The 17265-nt window shown below is 37.6% G+C and overlaps 1 protein-coding gene across 1 annotated transcript; it reads right to left on the bottom strand.

Annotated features, from left to right (window-relative positions):
• Positions 1-229: 229 nt before the first annotated feature.
• LOC148714696 (pyrophosphate--fructose 6-phosphate 1-phosphotransferase subunit beta) lies at positions 230-17009 on the bottom strand. The gene is made up of 16 exons (XM_088715980.2): positions 16598-17009; positions 16319-16480; positions 16029-16150; positions 13457-13510; positions 13196-13302; positions 12945-13050; positions 8580-8643; positions 7822-7910; positions 5253-5384; positions 4950-5120; positions 4727-4842; positions 4386-4497; positions 1552-1636; positions 781-825; positions 609-677; positions 230-506 (listed from the first exon to the last, which is right to left on the bottom strand). Exons 1-16 carry the CDS (start codon positions 16773-16775, stop codon positions 430-432), a joined length of 1689 nt encoding a protein of 562 aa, XP_088572106.2. The 5' UTR covers positions 16776-17009; the 3' UTR covers positions 230-429.
• Positions 17010-17265: the final 256 nt, after the last annotated feature.

Raw genomic sequence — 17265 nt, 5'->3', positions numbered from 1 at the left:
ATCCTTTTCGCTATCTTAAAATGAGATAGCCCGTGCAATTCATTGCAATATGGTGCAGTGTGGCCATAGGCTGTAGACAATAGGTAATGCTGCTCAGCCGTTATAGGTAGGCTAAAGACAATGGTAATCAGGTCGGATCAGGTAATTGAGCCAGCCGGGTGGGGGCGCGGGGAGGAGGGAGGGTGATTTTCAAATCAAGAGTTGTGCATCGGTTAGATTGCTTCATGAATGATGCAACAGGGATAATTTATGCAAAAACATCAGTCAACAAAAGAAATCAATTTGAATCCGCGACTCTACAAATAGAAAAAATGTTATTATTCGCAAAATCTGAAAGATGATGATCAAAATACGGACTCAGTCGAAACGCAAACTCGGTCTGAGCTATCTCCTTCCTCATAAAAAGCAGCCTAGCAATATTGGAGATACCTATGCCCAAGCTCCAAGTTCCAGCCGTAGAGTGTGATTGCTGTCATCGGATCCAGGGCCAATAAACTGAATGGGACCTGTGGAGAGATAAACGACAAAGGACATTTAATTTAAAGCAATCCAGATCACACCGCGGAGCAAGAGATTTGGATCATGGAAGCAGGAAGAACATAACATACCTGGGCTGATATACTTGTTCTTGAGGGCCCACTCGTCACGAAAGGACGCAAACTTTTTAAAAGGTGCACCTGAAAGATCAAGCCAAAAAGAGTTGGTGAACCGAACAACAGACCAGGAAAAGAGAAACAATTGGAGCCGCCTTGGGTGTGTTGGCATGAGCAGCACATCTACCTTCAAGCTCCACCATTGCCTTCTTTATCACAGGCTTGAACTTACCTGTACACAAATTCACAAGTCGAGTAACTCACAGTCCACAGAAAAACAGAAACACTGAAAACATTATTCTAAAATTGCTTCTATAATTAAATGTAACCAAACACGCCATATATACTTAACGGACAATCTATTCCTGTAGCGGATTCTCAAACCAGATATGACATGGAGTTTGGCAACCTCATACCTCAAACATGTGAACTAACCGTTTATTCTTAGCATGTATAGCACCCTAAGAAAGTGGAAAGCAAGACAAAGTAAAACCCAATAAAATTTAGTTGGCTTCAATAGATTAGAAAAAAAATAAATCTATTCCTATGGCATACTGCCTAAGTACCTATATACACTCAACAGTATCATAGTCAAGGCATTTACACAGGGAGGGTAACTTCAAGGGAAAGTTTATACACAAACCATGTACAAAGAGTTGGACAGGCAATCATTAATGCTTGCCATGCATGTTCAGCCCACAGTTACTTGTAACTGCTTTAGCACTTGGAACATGAAAGCTCACAAAAGTTATCATCGACCTAATTAGAAAGTTGTAAATTTTATCGATCTCCCAAAAACCAAATATCTGCTTCCACATAAACAAAAATACTTGTGTTCCAACTTGTTTCACCGACTCCTAATTAGAAAGAAAAGAAAGAAAAGTCCAATAGAATAAAAATGGAAGAAAGTCGCACATTCACAAAACAATAAAAGGAATAAGGATATTTTATCACATACCATGTCTCCTCTCAACATCCATTAATGAGGTCAGTGCAGTTCCTCCAACAGTCCATTCCTCAACAGGGGCACACAAGTTACCCACCTAGAAGTAATGATGCCAAAAAAGGAGAGAGCATTACTGAAATTATAAAAATGTCCACTGAATATGTAGTGCTTATTATTCTTACGAATAAATACATAATATCTTTATCCAATTAACATGGATAAAATTGCAAATGTGAATAAAGATATGCCACCATCATAATTCAAGCACAAGTCTTCTCCAATTATATTAAAGCAATCCAATATAAGGTTGTTGGGAGCTTCTTCAAGTCATGCTTACAAAGAGCGAAGGTGTTTCCAAAAAGCAGAAGGTGTTTACATCTGAGATGACTAATCTTGCCACAATGTGACAATATGAAGTATATAGCAAACTAAATTGGTGACGCAACAGAATCATAAGTGTCTCTCGATCATGTAAATAAATAGGCATGATTGCAGAGTATGCATCATTGTCCACATAAAAGATTTGGCCTAAATGCAAGTCAGTCTTGATCTAACAAGCCCAAGCTATCACCAATCTTGGCTACAAGTCCTAAATCAGATCAAAAACCAATCCATTCGCTTGATGGGTTGGACGTGTCTGGATCAAGCCAAGTTTTGTACGGTATTACCCATACCTCATAAATTCCATAATAATACAAAATCAAGAAAATAGCAATAATAAATTGGTGGAAGAATAGAAAACCAAGTAATAAATACCTTTATCCAAGATATCAAAATTAACAGGTCCAAATAATAAATCCAAGAATGCAAAACAAGGCCAAATAATAAATCCAGCCTAGAGAGCAAGAAAATCAGGTCACCAAACCCAGATCTCATGCAGTCTGGCTTCAGGTCAAGGATGGGCTTGAGACTTAACTCATATGCTTCTATAGGTTGGGTCAACACCAGGATAAGATCAGATCTGAGTTTTCTAGGCAAGGATCAAATTTCCAAATATATTTTTGATAGGCAAAAATACGCTAAGAAGCTTTGTGACAAGATTGAGGTACCCGTTTTGTATCTTATTGTCAAACTTCACTTTTCAATGAATTAACCTAGAAATCTTTCATAGCAAGCAAACATTCAACACTGAACATAATTGTGCCCTAGGAAATGGCAACTAGAAGAATAAAGCAATGAGTGGAAAAAAAATTACGAAAGTGAAGCTAAGAGGTCATTAAAGTAAAATATGTAGTGTTCAGAATTAGAGTTGGGCACTGGGCCGGGCTGCCCACGGCCCGGCCCGGCACGAAGCGGGCCGTGCAGGCACGGCCCACTTGCTACAGTACCGGGCCGTGCTGGGTCACGGTTTTCTGGCCCGCGGGCCGAGCCCGGCACGGCCCATTAGGGCCTGGGCTGGCACGGCCCGCTTCTTGGCCCGCGGGCCAAGCACGGCACGGCCCGCGGGCCAGCCCGGCACGGCCCATAAGGGCCTGGGCCGTGCCAGGCACGGCCCGTCTCCATTAAAATACCCAAAATACCCCTCAATTTAGCCCAAAATACCCCTCAATTTAGCCGTTTTTGGACTGTTGGGAGGGGCATTTTTGGAAAAATCCCAAAATAGCTGTTGGAAACGGCTATTTTCTCCCCCCCCTCTCCAGACGGGCCGTGCCAGGCACGGCCCGTTTGCGCCCGAGACGGGCCGTGCCGGGCACGGCCCGTCTCGTGCCGTGCCGGGACCGGCCCGCCAATCGACGGGCCTGGGGCCGGGCCGGGCTTTGGTTTTCTGCTGAGCGGGCCGTGCCGGCACGGCCCGCTAACGAAGCGGGCCGGGCCAGGCACGGCCCGTTTAGACCCCTGGCCCGGTGGGCCTGGGCCGGGCCGGCCCGGCACGGCCCGATGCCCAAGTCTATTCAGAATATATCAGAAACTGAATTCAAAGGAGGGTCGAGAAAGATATCATCCAGGTGGCAAAAATAAGATAAAAGGTAGAATCTAGATCACGCCAAATACATGGAGTGAAAATGGTAAACTACTGATAAAGAACAATGAAATTATTATTAGAAGGCAATGATATTTCTAAAAAATGCTAAAAGAGAATAATGATAGGATTACACAAGTTCAGACAGCTAATACGGCCATACTTCATTCCTACCTCTTCACTATTTTATAAGTCAACCTGCTAAGAGAAGTTCAAAGAAAATTTTTTTGATGCAAGCAGTCTGAAATCCAGTGAGCTGAACTTTCTGATAACATATGTCTCCCATCAACACTGTAAAGTTAATCCACATCTATGTGCAAGGAAATGGTAACATTGATTATGACATCAAATACTGTGCACATTGATCTTACAACCAAATGCAGGGAAGACAGCATGGTGAATGAACATGCATTGCTTAGTTACCTGAAGTGGGAGCAGGTTTAGGAAGCGGATTCAGCCGCAGGAGGGAAAATGACAAAGTTAGAATAATTTATGGAAAAAACAGCCTACTAGGAAGATATGAGAGAGATTCATGAGAGCCCTTAAGCAGGTGCAGCACCCAAGGTGGAACCATAGAATTCTAGCGACTAAGGTACATTCTTCCATGCTACAAGATACAGCATAACATTCTCCAACTGTAGGCTTACAAAAGAATTTTCATATTTACTACTTCTTCTTCATTAATTAACTTCTTACATACAGATGAAGAATTTGTTCCAATAAAGACAAACAGTGCAGTGAAAATGGCTATTTTCATGAAATGGTATAGCCAGGTCTCAGAAAATATGGATGGCTGCATGAAGCAAAGGAATACAAATATAAGAATATTATATGCAAATCTATTAAACTGAACAACAATAAATAATAGGTGACAGATGTAACATACAGAAGAAATGAGGCCAGTCTTTCCGGAGTGGAGAAGAGCTCCTGCAGCATAACCCAATGCATAGCAATATGTAGCATCAAAATTTGTTGGCAAACCACATCTTCCTTCATAACTGCAATTAAAGTTCACGTTCCAAAAATCAGAAGCAGAAAGATGGACAAAGGCACTTCTGTTACATGGATTTAGAAAGAAATTGATAAGAAGCTCCAAATCTATCATTACAAAATTTGAAGATCAGATACATGACAGTTAAAAATAAAAGAGAATATTTGTAATATTTATCATGGACTGCCATAATAACTGGAGAAAAAAAAAAGGAACAGCCACTGTATTATGGTTACCCAAAAAAGTGGGATTGGCCTTTAAATTGCCCTGCATATGTTCCCTCTGACTTTCTTTTATCCAACTCAGTTTCAACCATAGAAATAAGCATTTTTTCAGTTTCAATCTTGGCAACCTAACCATTTCAAATGAAAAGGCATAGTCAACAATAGGCATGACTCTTTGATTCACACAATTCACAAGGATGAGAAACTAAAGAAGAAACTTAAATAATTCAAGTACCTGTACATTTCCATGTGGATCTCTTTCTAACAACAGTTGTTCTTGGATTGCTTGGGGTAGAAATTCAAAGAGAAGCTGAGATTGATGTCCGAGCTTCTTTTTCCACAGCCCCTCTTCATCAACAACATCATGAGCTAAGATCTCGTTTAGTTCTGCTATAAGTTGCTGAACCTGAAAATAGCAGAATACCATCATTCTCTGATGTAGTAACTGCCAATCTATTAATAAAGCGAGGCAACTCCAAGGGGCCTTTGGAGACAATCTGAGACTCAAGAAAACTAAAGAAAGTAAAATATGGCATACCTCTGGAATAAAGTCAATCAAACCTTCTGGAATAAGTATGACTCCATAATTGTAACCAAGCTCTGCACGCTTGCAGATAATATTAGTAATGTAGTCTGTGACATTTTTCAGTGTTTGCTTCTTGGCGGCCACCTGTTACAAATGATAAACTTCATAGTTCATATGATTGTAAAAAAAAATAAAAAGAGATGCCTGATAAAATAATTGACAGGACAATCATGATCAGACATTTAAAATCCATAAATGTGCATATTTTAAATGATTAATCACATAAGCCATGTAGGATGAGCAGCCACTTTTGTACTAATGCAACCACCAACCAGAATGAATTATGGAAAACAGTTAAAAAATGGAATTCATTGGACAGATGGCATCACATTAGTCATTGAAACAGCATTTAGTGAGCGAGCACAAAACAGATTTTGTTAGGGCATCTATATACAATATAGAGGATCCTAGAAGAGATAAACCTTGAGAAGGGAAAAAGGTAGAATAACAAATAATTACACATAATGATACTCAGATGCCCAATGTCAAAAGCTCTACATAAGAATCAATAATGAAAATGGATTTTACCAGCCATATCCAGAAGCCTGAAAATGAGAATATTGGGCATTTGATTGTTCATGCTTAAATTTTCCAAAACAAATTTTTTAAAAGTATGGCATCAAGTTTCAGCAGACGGAAAAAGAGAATATTGGACACTTTGCATTGCTGTCCCAAAAAGGATGTGACTTATTATACTTCATTTTATTTAGCTGTCTCCATTCTATTCCAGAAATGCAATTCCCTAGATTGATTGGCTACAGAAACATCAAAAAAATTAAATGATACTGTTGCACTATTATGGTCTAATACAGATTGAATGACTTTAATAATTTTGGTACAAGAAAATTTGCCAACCTAAACATTATCATATTATTTCATATTACAATACCCTCGTTTTGAGTTCGGGAAATGCTAATTAAATAGTTATACAAACAAATAATTTCAATAAACTGTCTCATAAAACACAGGGATTAAGCCATCTTGTTAAGATAGAAAACCCTCGTTGAAATACATGAATTCACTATTAGATCAGACACTAGGTACCAAGTCATCGCATGCATCATACATGCTATAAATAAGGGGCTGCAAAGAAACATCCAGTGCATAAAATATCTATCAATGTTTAGCATAAAATTGGTGAGGAATGTCAAAAGTGTCATGAACCAGAAATCTGAGATATCAGCAAAGCTTAAATCTCTGATCAATTAAAAGGATGAATAAGAGGTAAACATGGGCAAAAGAAACACTCCAATCAGGCATCAAGAAAGAATTGAGATACAGCAAGAATAAATTAAGAACCATGACATTAAGAAAGTTGAATTAAAATAATTGACAGCTTTGGCTTAAATTGTAAATTATGTGATGAGAGCTTGCTAGCAAGTATGACAAAATAAAGGGGAAAACATTCTCAACTTAAATAATTTAGTCCACACCAAGGTCGGCGAAACCGGTAACGGGCACCAATTTTCTGGCGGCAAGACAGTACGGGCCTGCGTCGTGTGGGGCTTATACCGACAGAGGAGAGGGCACGCAAACCATGGGAGAGAGGAAAAAGAGAGAGAGAGAAGAGAGAGGGAGGGAGGAAGAGAGAAGGAGGCCAACGAACGATGGCGGAGGCTGGTGAAGGGCCGACCGCGGCCTTGCCTCCCGCAGCCTCCGCCGGCCTCCCTCTCCCTCTCCCTCCCTGCTCGCTTTTTCTTTCCTTCTCCTTCTCCTTCTCCGGCTCTGGCAACGGTTTTCATTTCTATTGCCGGAACCATACCGGTGAGCCGCCAGTACAGCTCAAAACTGCTGGAACCGTCCGGTTCGGGACGGTTCTACCGACTCTGGTCCACACAGCCAAAATTATGTTCGAAAAGGTGGTGGCAAATAAGCCTTAAACATGTACATGGATAAATATTTAGGTTAGTAAAAACATATAATAAATATGATGGTCATATGCATGGATGGGATATTCACCAAGTTTTTTTTGTATCAACAATACATAATTCCACAAAAATTAAGAAGTATATCAAAAAGTAGCCTCTTGTTTAATATCACAATATTCTAAAATTCTTATGAAACACATACAGCTCCAAATTCCCCAATAGCAAAATTTTGTATCTTCATAAATGTAAAAACATCATGAAAAATAAATAAGACTTGCTCATTAGACAAGTTGTAATAGTAATCAAAGCTTTATGCATATACAACATGCATTAAATACAGCTTATGAACTCCGAAAGCTTTTTCTATATATTTGCTTCACTTCATACAGCCTAACCCGAAGATCTAGCAACAGTTACAAGTGCCTTGCATCAGGTCATGAGGTGAGACAGCCTCAAAGATAAACATTGATTGGACCCATGTAAGTTTAGATACCGATGGTGAAAACTTGTGGCATAATAACAGAAAAGGATTGCATGTTTTCTCCAACTTCATGAAGCATATGCTTAAGCTACTCAAGGAGCATCATGATGTAAAGTTAAAGATTATCAAATAGTTCACTTAAAATAAATCTGCAAGAAAACAATAAAAGCACCTCTTCTCCAATGATAGTGATGTTTGGATGTGTTTGTAAAGAGCATTCCAATGTGATGTGAGAAGCAGCACGTCCCATAAGCCTTACAACTGCAGAAGGAATAAAAATTTCAAAGAAGAAAATAACTGGCTTAGCGAATATTCAGCATAGAAAACCGGTCATTTGCAAATAACCCTGACAACATGAAAACTGTTGCAAAATCCAGCAAATCTACTTTCAGCAGTTTTTTACTGCTGAAAATATATTGTTAAATGGAGTAAAAGTCTTAAGGCATAAGCACAAAAAAGATACTAATAGCATGAGGAATTTGAAATATATCAGACTGAAAAGACTAGCTTAATATAAGCAGCTAAAAAGCACCGCAATTGCTTAATTAACTAGTTACCAAAACCTTGAATAACTTCTGCATGTAGCAGTTCAAATCAGCCCAAGCTAAGGAAAGATGGATACTTAATTTAAGCCTTAATGGGAATTTTCTACCTCATATGATTCTGCTGTATAAAAATCATTATCCTCAAACATCTCAATATGACGTGTACGTACAGCAATAACAATCAAGAACATAGACATAACCAGTCCTAACTATGAGACCATATGTTACTAGCTATTAATTCCTATCAAGAAAGGTCCATCTGCAGTAATGCTATAAATCACCTACAAGCAGTAAGCCATATCTTGATAATGCTTCAGCAGCTAGCACCAAAGCAGCATGAAAAGCACATTATTAATTTGTAAATATCAATAATCAAGAAGCTTACAGTGGTAATATTTTCCAGTTGACCGAGCATCTGTCATAACATTTCCTATCATTTCAGCATATATCTGCAAGGCAAGAAACAAGCCCCACAATATGCAGTTAGTAAAGACATCAACAATGTGACTAAAACACAAGAAGACAGCCATGAGTCTTGGATTGTTTTTGCAGAGTTGAAGTAATGAAAGGTAAATCATGATGGAATTTGAGACAGTACTTTCAACTATGTGACAACACATGCATATGCTCATGCATCTATAAGTGAAGACAAAAACAAAGCAGTCAATGCCTTTAAGTTCATTTGCCACCAACAATATGGAAGGCTGAGGACCAGAAAGATCACAAAGACAAATACAACAAGTATGAAAAGCATGCTGAAGTGGAAAGAAGTGTGCTCACTTATACAAATCCGCCTCCTGAGCAGATTCTGCCTTTTATGCTCACTTACACAAATTCACCTCCTAAGAGCATGACGCCTTTTTTAAAAGAGGACAATACTTAACGTTGATATTATTATTGTATTATACTATAAATATAATATTATATTACATTATATCATAATATATTGATATGTTATGTCAAATATTTTAATATTATATTAAATTATTATGTTATAGTATACAATATTATATTATTATATTGCATTACTTTAATATTATACTATATCATATATTTATGTATTAATACATATTATATTTTATTATGCACTGCTATATAATACTATGTAATATCCTTTATGGTCATTTTGTCATATTAAAAGTACTTTCTCAGTTTGTTTACCAAAAACATGTTAAAGTTCCACAGCACTTTAGAAATGTAGTTACCAAACAGCAAACAACTTTTTATAAAAGCTCTACTTCCAAAAGCTCTACTGCCAAAAGTTGTACTGCCAATAGCTCTTCCAAACGGGCCTCAGGCCCCATTTGGCAGAACCTTTTGGAGGGCCAAAAAGCACTTTCTAGCCCTACAAAAATATTTTTAGATAAAATAGGGGTGCTTAGTAAAAATTTTGGAAAGTTGTTTTAGTTTTGTCAGAAAAATAAAAACAACTTTTTGGAAGAAGCTCCATTTTGGAGCTTCTCCGAAAAAGTACTTTTAGGCCCTTCGAAAAGTTGTTTTGAGTTATAATTTTTTTCTTTTTGGACCAAAATGCCCATACTAAAATATAATAATTACATAAAATATCCCTTTATAATCATAAAAATGTTATATTATATTATACTGCAATCATGAAAATATTTTATACCTTTATTATTGTATTATACTATAATATAATATTATATTACATTATATCATAATACATTAATATATTATGTTAAATAATTTAATATTATGTTATATTATAGAAAATTAATTTATGTTAATAATTATAATATTTTATACCTTTATTATTGTATTATACTATAAATTTAATATTATATTACATTATATCATAATACATTAATATGTTATGTTAAATAATTTAATATTATGTTATATTATGAGAAATTAATTTACACTGATAATTATAATATTTTATATCTTTATTATTGTATTATACTATAAATATAATATTATATTATATTATATCATAATACATTGATATGTCATGTTAAATAATTTAATAATATATTAAATTATTATGCTATAGTATACAACATTATATTATTATATTATAACAATAATATATTGCATTACAGTAATATTATACTATATCATATATTTATGTATTAATACATATTATATTTTATTATGTTATGTTATATAATGCTATGCAATATCCTTTATGATTATTTTATCATACCAAAAGTACTTTCTCAATTTATTTACCAAACACATGTTAAAGTTCCATGGTACTTTAGAAATATAGCTACCAAACAACAAATAGCTTTTTATAAAAGCTCTACTGCCAACAACTCTGCCAAAGTTGGTCAAAGTTGGTCAAAAAAGAGTGCATGTAAATGTAGCACAAGATTAAAATGTTGAGGTGGATATGTAATTAATTTGAAAAAAGAATATATAACATAGATAAAAATTAAAGAGAGCAAAAAACCTCAAAGATGGTCTACATCTGCGTAATGTAGGCCAGAATCGTCCCTATGAGGAGGGTTCCCTAATCTTGGTGATCAAAAAAGAAGACACTAGAGAAAGCTTGGAAGAATGTTGAAAGATGATACAACGCGAATTTCCTTTTTAAGAAGATCCAGCCCTATACAAAAAAAATATAGATTATGCCAACTCAATATTGACAATACAAAGCTCATTTTATGTGTTTAACAACTTTCCATCTGGTTGATGGCCATTCTATGATACCTCAAGCCACTAGCTTTATCCCATCTATCCAAAGTCCACATTATCGATCATCTGTGATAAAATCTAGTTTGCAAATGCTTTGTGATCAGCAAAGACTTGTGCAAGCCTATATAAATTATTTTTATACTCTTAACCAACGCAACTGTCAATGAGGATTATACAAGGAGACTTAAAAGACTAGTTGGCAAGTAAGGGTCTAATAGTTAATTATGAAATTCGCACTCATAAAACTAAGAAGCAACCCTTTGAAGTTTCTTAAACTTAAAAAGAGTCTATAACTGGAGGGAGAACAGAAAGTTGAATATAGGAACATGCATCTATATTTGAGAATTATATTATAGCCCAAACAACCAAAAAAGAAAACAGTCCGTTGTCATAAATTTGTAATAGATTGATGGATTTTATCTAAGATATGAAATCGGCATTAGCATCAACTTCAGTTGACCAAAATGAATTCAGCTTCAGCGAATATAGTAGTTTATTTTCATACTTCCAGCTGAAATTTAGAAAAAAATAAATGTCAAAACTTTAGAAAAAAATAAACTGACGAAAGAGAAAAGTCAAGAAAATAAACGAGGCATTCTTTTGTAGTATTGTGTGCACGTTGCCTCCTTTGAGTGTATTGGTTCATAGGTTCGACAATGGAACAATAAAAGAAAAATGAAATACTAGAAATGGCATATCCTAAAAAATTGTTAAAAGAATTTTTGTTGCACTTAACATTTAAGTGTAATATATGTTATAAATATCTACGAGATCTGGATTTTAGGATAGCCAATTTTACATTAAAATATTTCTTCTTCCTACGATCTTTTAGAACACAACTTCATGATGCTTACAAATCCTCATGACTCACTCTAGAATATATTTGGCACTCTTAGGGCTGAAACTTGAAAACAAATATTGGTTATGATTAACTCTAAAAGAGAAACATTTAGAAACAATTTTGAGAGGGTCTGGTTTAGGACCATTGCACAGAGAAATCTAGCTTGACCAGAATCCCTGGTGGACTTTGAAATTCACACAGGGCCCTAGGATGATAAAATTACCATCACCTTTCATACAGATGGTCTTTCATGTATTGTGCATTGCCCCACCATGGAACTTAAAGTCTCCCCTCTCTAGCAGGGTTTAGAGCCATATTAGAGTTGTGGAGAAAACTAAAAACCTAGTTCTTATCACTAATTGGTGAGTGCTTATTGCACCTGATCAGATGGCATTTGGTTCATTCTTTGACAAAGCATAAATGATTTTCTATTAAAAAAAAATGCAATCATTCACACATCATAGCAGATGTAGCATGCACATGCCATCATCTGTTCTAGATCATAGTGGCAATATTTTTTCATGTATTGTAGCTATAGTTAATTCATACAAGTACAGATCATTGATACTGAGATTTGTCAGTTCATACTTTAAAAAAAAAATAGTAAATTGGATGGTCTAATGCATGTGTTACTTACTGAGCTGTAGAAACAAGGTGGGAAAAGACTCCAATAACAGAAAAATATGCTTATGGAAAGATGGATTATGACAATATTTATTTTTGATAACAATAAAAAAAGAACTAAAAGCTAAGTTGTGACTCCATTTTTAACTCCTTTAGAAAATTTTCTAATCACGAAAAAGGAAGGAGACAATAGTAGAGTCACCTAATTCCAGCTATGCTCATTTAAAATATGCTCATTTAGTAAAGTTCTCTAATAAGCAGGTGAGTCAAAACTGCACCAAGAGCAGAAATGACAGACCTAAGAACTCCAACTTATGCTATTCAAAATAGTAGGGACCCCAGATGAGAGTAAAACAAGAAGACAGCTCATCAAAGGATATACATATAGATATATAGTAACTATAAGACTATAAGCATCAAACTGTATACAGAAGAAAGGCCACAGAAGTTGGTAGCATATTCAACTTCAGTCACAAGCATCATGCCAATCAATTCAAAATGCTGGTTATAACAGGCAACTAGGGAATGGACACTCAAACACACACATTGGAAGAAGATAACTAGAAACTTATAGCATCAAGATATTGAAAGAGAGAAGGAAAAAGGGGAGGGTTAAAAGAAATTGACCTTGCAAGCTGTGTCAAATCCAAAACTTGTTGGAACCTCCTTGCTTTTGAGATCTCCGTCAATTGTCTTTGGGCATCCAATAACCCGAGTTTTCATATTCTTTGCCCTATTTAATCACACAACAAAAATGGTCAAAAGTTCACATTAAGAACAATAAAAACAGAGAATTAGGACACCAATATTACTAATCAAGCATGTGAAAAATGAATGAAATAGCATAGTCCACTGAAATGTGATATCTAAGACTGTACCTGAAGTTTTCAGCAAGAAGACATGCATTGGTATTCGAGTCATCACCACCAATCACAACAAGTCCATCCAAATCAAGTTTCAAGACTGTCTCTTCAGCTTGCTTAAACTGATGCATATAGACATAAGAGACTACAGTCAGTTTTGAAAAAGATACAAGAAGAATAAAATAAATTTAAAATCATATAAACAGGGAACAAATGATTCGTAATAGGCATCACATTATTAAGATGTAGTCTTAGATACATATAGACAATAAGCACCTGTTCTGGAGTTTCAATTTTGTCCCTTCCACTGCAGATCATATCAAATCCACCCTGTTCTCATGTCAAAATCACAAAATTAAAGTCAAAAAATTTACTTCACAAATGAAAAAAAAAAGCTGCAATTATAAACTGCATAAAAGTTCATCACTATTTAAGAAATTGCTTGCATGAAACAAGTGCAAAAAGAATTAGGACATACTAGGTGTCACCCACCTAGAACACCTGGCAAAGTTATATGCATAGGCCACCAAATAGACTGTATCTAAACAATGAAATAACTGAGCAGCATTCGTAGCATGGTAGCACATGGTGCTGTATCATAAGAACCACTAGCACAAATAGACATGAACAAATATGCAATATCACTACAATTAATGTTATGCAACATTAAGATAGGCCAATTATGATTTAAGGACTGTTGAATAATGCAAGAGAACATTTGCTATTCTGATACTTTGTAGTTTTACCTTGGCTATGAATACATAATATCCTTCTATTACACCTTAATGGTTTAATTTTCATGCTACCTTCTCAAAGACCTTTGCTATGCAAACAATAACTTTCACCAATCCACGGGTTAGTATTTTCCCTTCATCTCCATCTGAATGCATGGTTACCTTTTTTTCCACCAAAAGCACCCATTAATTCACATGTCTTCACCGTTTATTATCTAGCCACTTTGATTTTCACAACAATACTCACATTCCACGTCAACTTAAAACAATCATGGCCAGTCCCAAACCCTGATTAAAAAAGGTAAAGGTTTGCATTAGGCTGACGACAAGTTGCAAAAAAATTTCAAACCATAAAATGGATCCAAATTTGATATTCGCAATTGAAGTGCATCACTTCATTTATCTAGAGGTAGTCCTCAATAGAAATGCTTGGCAAATGAGGATTCACAAAGCCTATCAGAAAAAAATGGGACCAAGGCTTGATGGTTGTGGTTATGGTTGCCATACTGCTTGGAATAGTCTTTCCAAAGTGTATAATCATGGAATATGAATCTAATTTATTCAATGATACTAAATGTAATTTATCTTATTCATAATTTCGGCTAACAAATCATGCTCCTTTTACCTTTCTTGCTCATAAATGTGTTGATTTTTCTTGAGAAAAGTTGTCCATTGATTGATGGCTTGCTGTTGTGCTTGTCTTGTTGATTGCTTTATGACTTCTAGAACCTTTTATGGATCAGGTCAAGCAAGCTACTCAAGGTGATCGTTCACATCCCTTTTGATTACAATATGCCAAAATAAGTCTTCCAACTAGTGGGTAACAAAAAAATCTGCAGTCTTGTTCTATTTTCTACTTATTTCAGTGTGTTGTCAATCCATAAACCTCCATAGCAGGGTCAGCGAAACCGTCCCAAACCGGACGGTTTCGGTCGTACCAAGTCATCCCAGCAGCGGACTGGGACGGTTTCGGCAACGAAAACAAAATCCGTTGCTGGAGGAGGAGAAGGAGAAGGAAAGAGAGGAAAAGAAAGAACGAGAAGGGGATGGAGGGCGCGAGGAGAGCCAGTAGAGGGCCGGCAGAGGACCGTAGAAGGTCGACGCCCAGGCAAGAAGCGGAGGCGAAATAGGGGCCCGGCCGCGGCCTCCGCCTCCTACTCGGGTGCCGGTCTCCGACGGCCTCCACCACTCTCCTCTCTCCCTTCTCTCTCTTTTTTCCTCTCTTGTTCGCTCTCTTCTCCGCCTCCTCTACTGTGTCGATACAGACCCGACACGGCACGGTGCAGGCTCGTATCGACCCGTGCCGCCGAGCAACTGGTTCAGTATTCGGTACCGGCATAGCAGACCATGCTCCATGGAGTTTTCAATAATTCAACCGGCAATTCTAAGTTATTGTGAAGGCCCAAATCTAGCCTCAAATTACTATGAAATGTTGCACAATAAGTTTACCAACCATGATTTCCACTTACGGTTAAATATGAATATATGCTAGTCCGGCTCTAGTGTACATTCAGGAAGAGCATTAGGTTGGATTTAGGGCTGAAAACAGTGGGATTTCAGATTCCACGACATAACCATCACTAATTGTTACAAACCATCACCAAGTTTATTGGAGCCAACTACACCTTACGGTGTCAAACCAACAGTGGGAAGCAAATCATCTTCTATTTGATTGACATCATAATACTTAGATACAATATTTAAGCACAATATATTACAGCCACAACCACTATTTGTGCAGACTAATTCTATATCTTCGTTCAGTTTTTTTCTGTATTGAAACTTAAAGTTTCTTGAAGAAAAAATCAAGAAAGCTTAATATCTCTAACAAAAAAGGAAGAAATAAAAAGAAGAAGAAGAAGAAGAAGAAGAAGAAGATATGACCACGAATACTCCTCCTCCAAAACTAAGGTAGAAAAATTAGCGTCATCATTCCTTAGAAACAATTTTTTATCCATAAAATTAGTGTCTAATCAATGTAAACATGTGTGAATAGTCTAGCAATTCAAAATTCAGGAGAGACAGGTGAAAGGGGGAAACAAACTAATCCATAAGCCCTGTAGCACAGAAAGATGCGATTGAGTAATCCAGAACCATTCGGGGGAGCAAGATACCTGATTTCTATAAGGATAGATGAACTCTGGAGTAAGCTCCACGTATTTGCATTTCATGATCCCTGCCGGACCTCCCTTGAATCCATACAGCGTGCTCCCCTTAGACCGATCCTCCAAGTAATCTACCAAAAACCACAAAAAAGAAAAGAAAGAAAAATAAGATAAATCAAAAGATCAATCTAACGAAAACACAAAATCATCCACAACTACGAAAGGACAAAGAAAGAAATCAATCAATCAGTAAGGGGAGAAAAAGATGACCAAAAGAAACCATGAAAAGAAGCACTCACCAAAGATCCCAGAGATGACATTGTGCCCACCGGGAGCCTGGCCTCCGGAGAGCACCACGCCGATCTTAAGACTCCCAGCCATCTCCGACGGAACGGCGCCCGTCGGCACCAGCGTGGCCGACGGCTGACCGAAGAGATTAGGAAACAGCTTCTTGATCTCATCTGCAACCCATACCATCACAAGCATTACCATCAGAACACAAATCATCATCGGCCTCAGGTCGATCTACATAGATCTCAACCAAGAACCGAAAGAGAGAAACAAAGGGAGATGGATACCGGGGTTTCCGGCGGCGGAGCTCGGAGGCCCGTCGACGATCTTGAAGGGCCCTCTGACGACGGAGGGGAGGGGGAGGGGGTGGTTGAGGCGGCTCGTCTGCACCTCGCTGTACACCGCCGCGAGGCGCCCGGACGACCGCCCCTTGCTGCCGTTGGCGAGGACGGAGTTCGCAGCCATCGTCGGAGATCGAGAAAGATCGATCTCAGATGGGACGCAAGCGAGTGAAGGCGAGAGAAGGGAGGGGATATACCGGTGAGTACCGTATGTTATGCAAGGCCGGGGCCTTTTAAAGGACGGGGAGAGGGAGGGTGGTGGGACCGACCGGTTAGGGTTGGAAAGCGCTATCGGTTATCATCCGCCCCTGGGGAGGGTGCGACAATAAAGGAAACGGCGAGCGACCGCCGTCTCGATACGGGGACGGATCAAGGTCGCCTTCTAGAACCCGGGGGGCACCCGAAGGGCGAAACTAACGAGCGAGGGTTCATTGAACCGAGCCAGGAGGCCAGAAGATCTGCAGGTTGGTGATACGGCGTTAGATGGTTTCGGGTGGGTCGGTGGGTCCGTGGGCGGGTGGGATGAATCGCTGATTTTGACAGGTGGTCTATGGTAAAGACGACATGGAGAAAAGAGGCTTGTCTTGATTAGTATCTTTATTCTTATATTATAT

Source organism: Phoenix dactylifera, chromosome 2 (assembly GCF_051530095.1).
Source record: "Phoenix dactylifera cultivar Ajwa chromosome 2, Ajwa_hap1_PhDact_Kaust_v1.1, whole genome shotgun sequence".
In the NCBI taxonomy this organism is placed as follows: Eukaryota; Viridiplantae; Streptophyta; class Magnoliopsida; order Arecales; family Arecaceae; genus Phoenix; species Phoenix dactylifera.
Note: the sequence above shows the minus strand (reverse complement) of the source record. Positions and strands in the feature narration are given on the sequence as shown.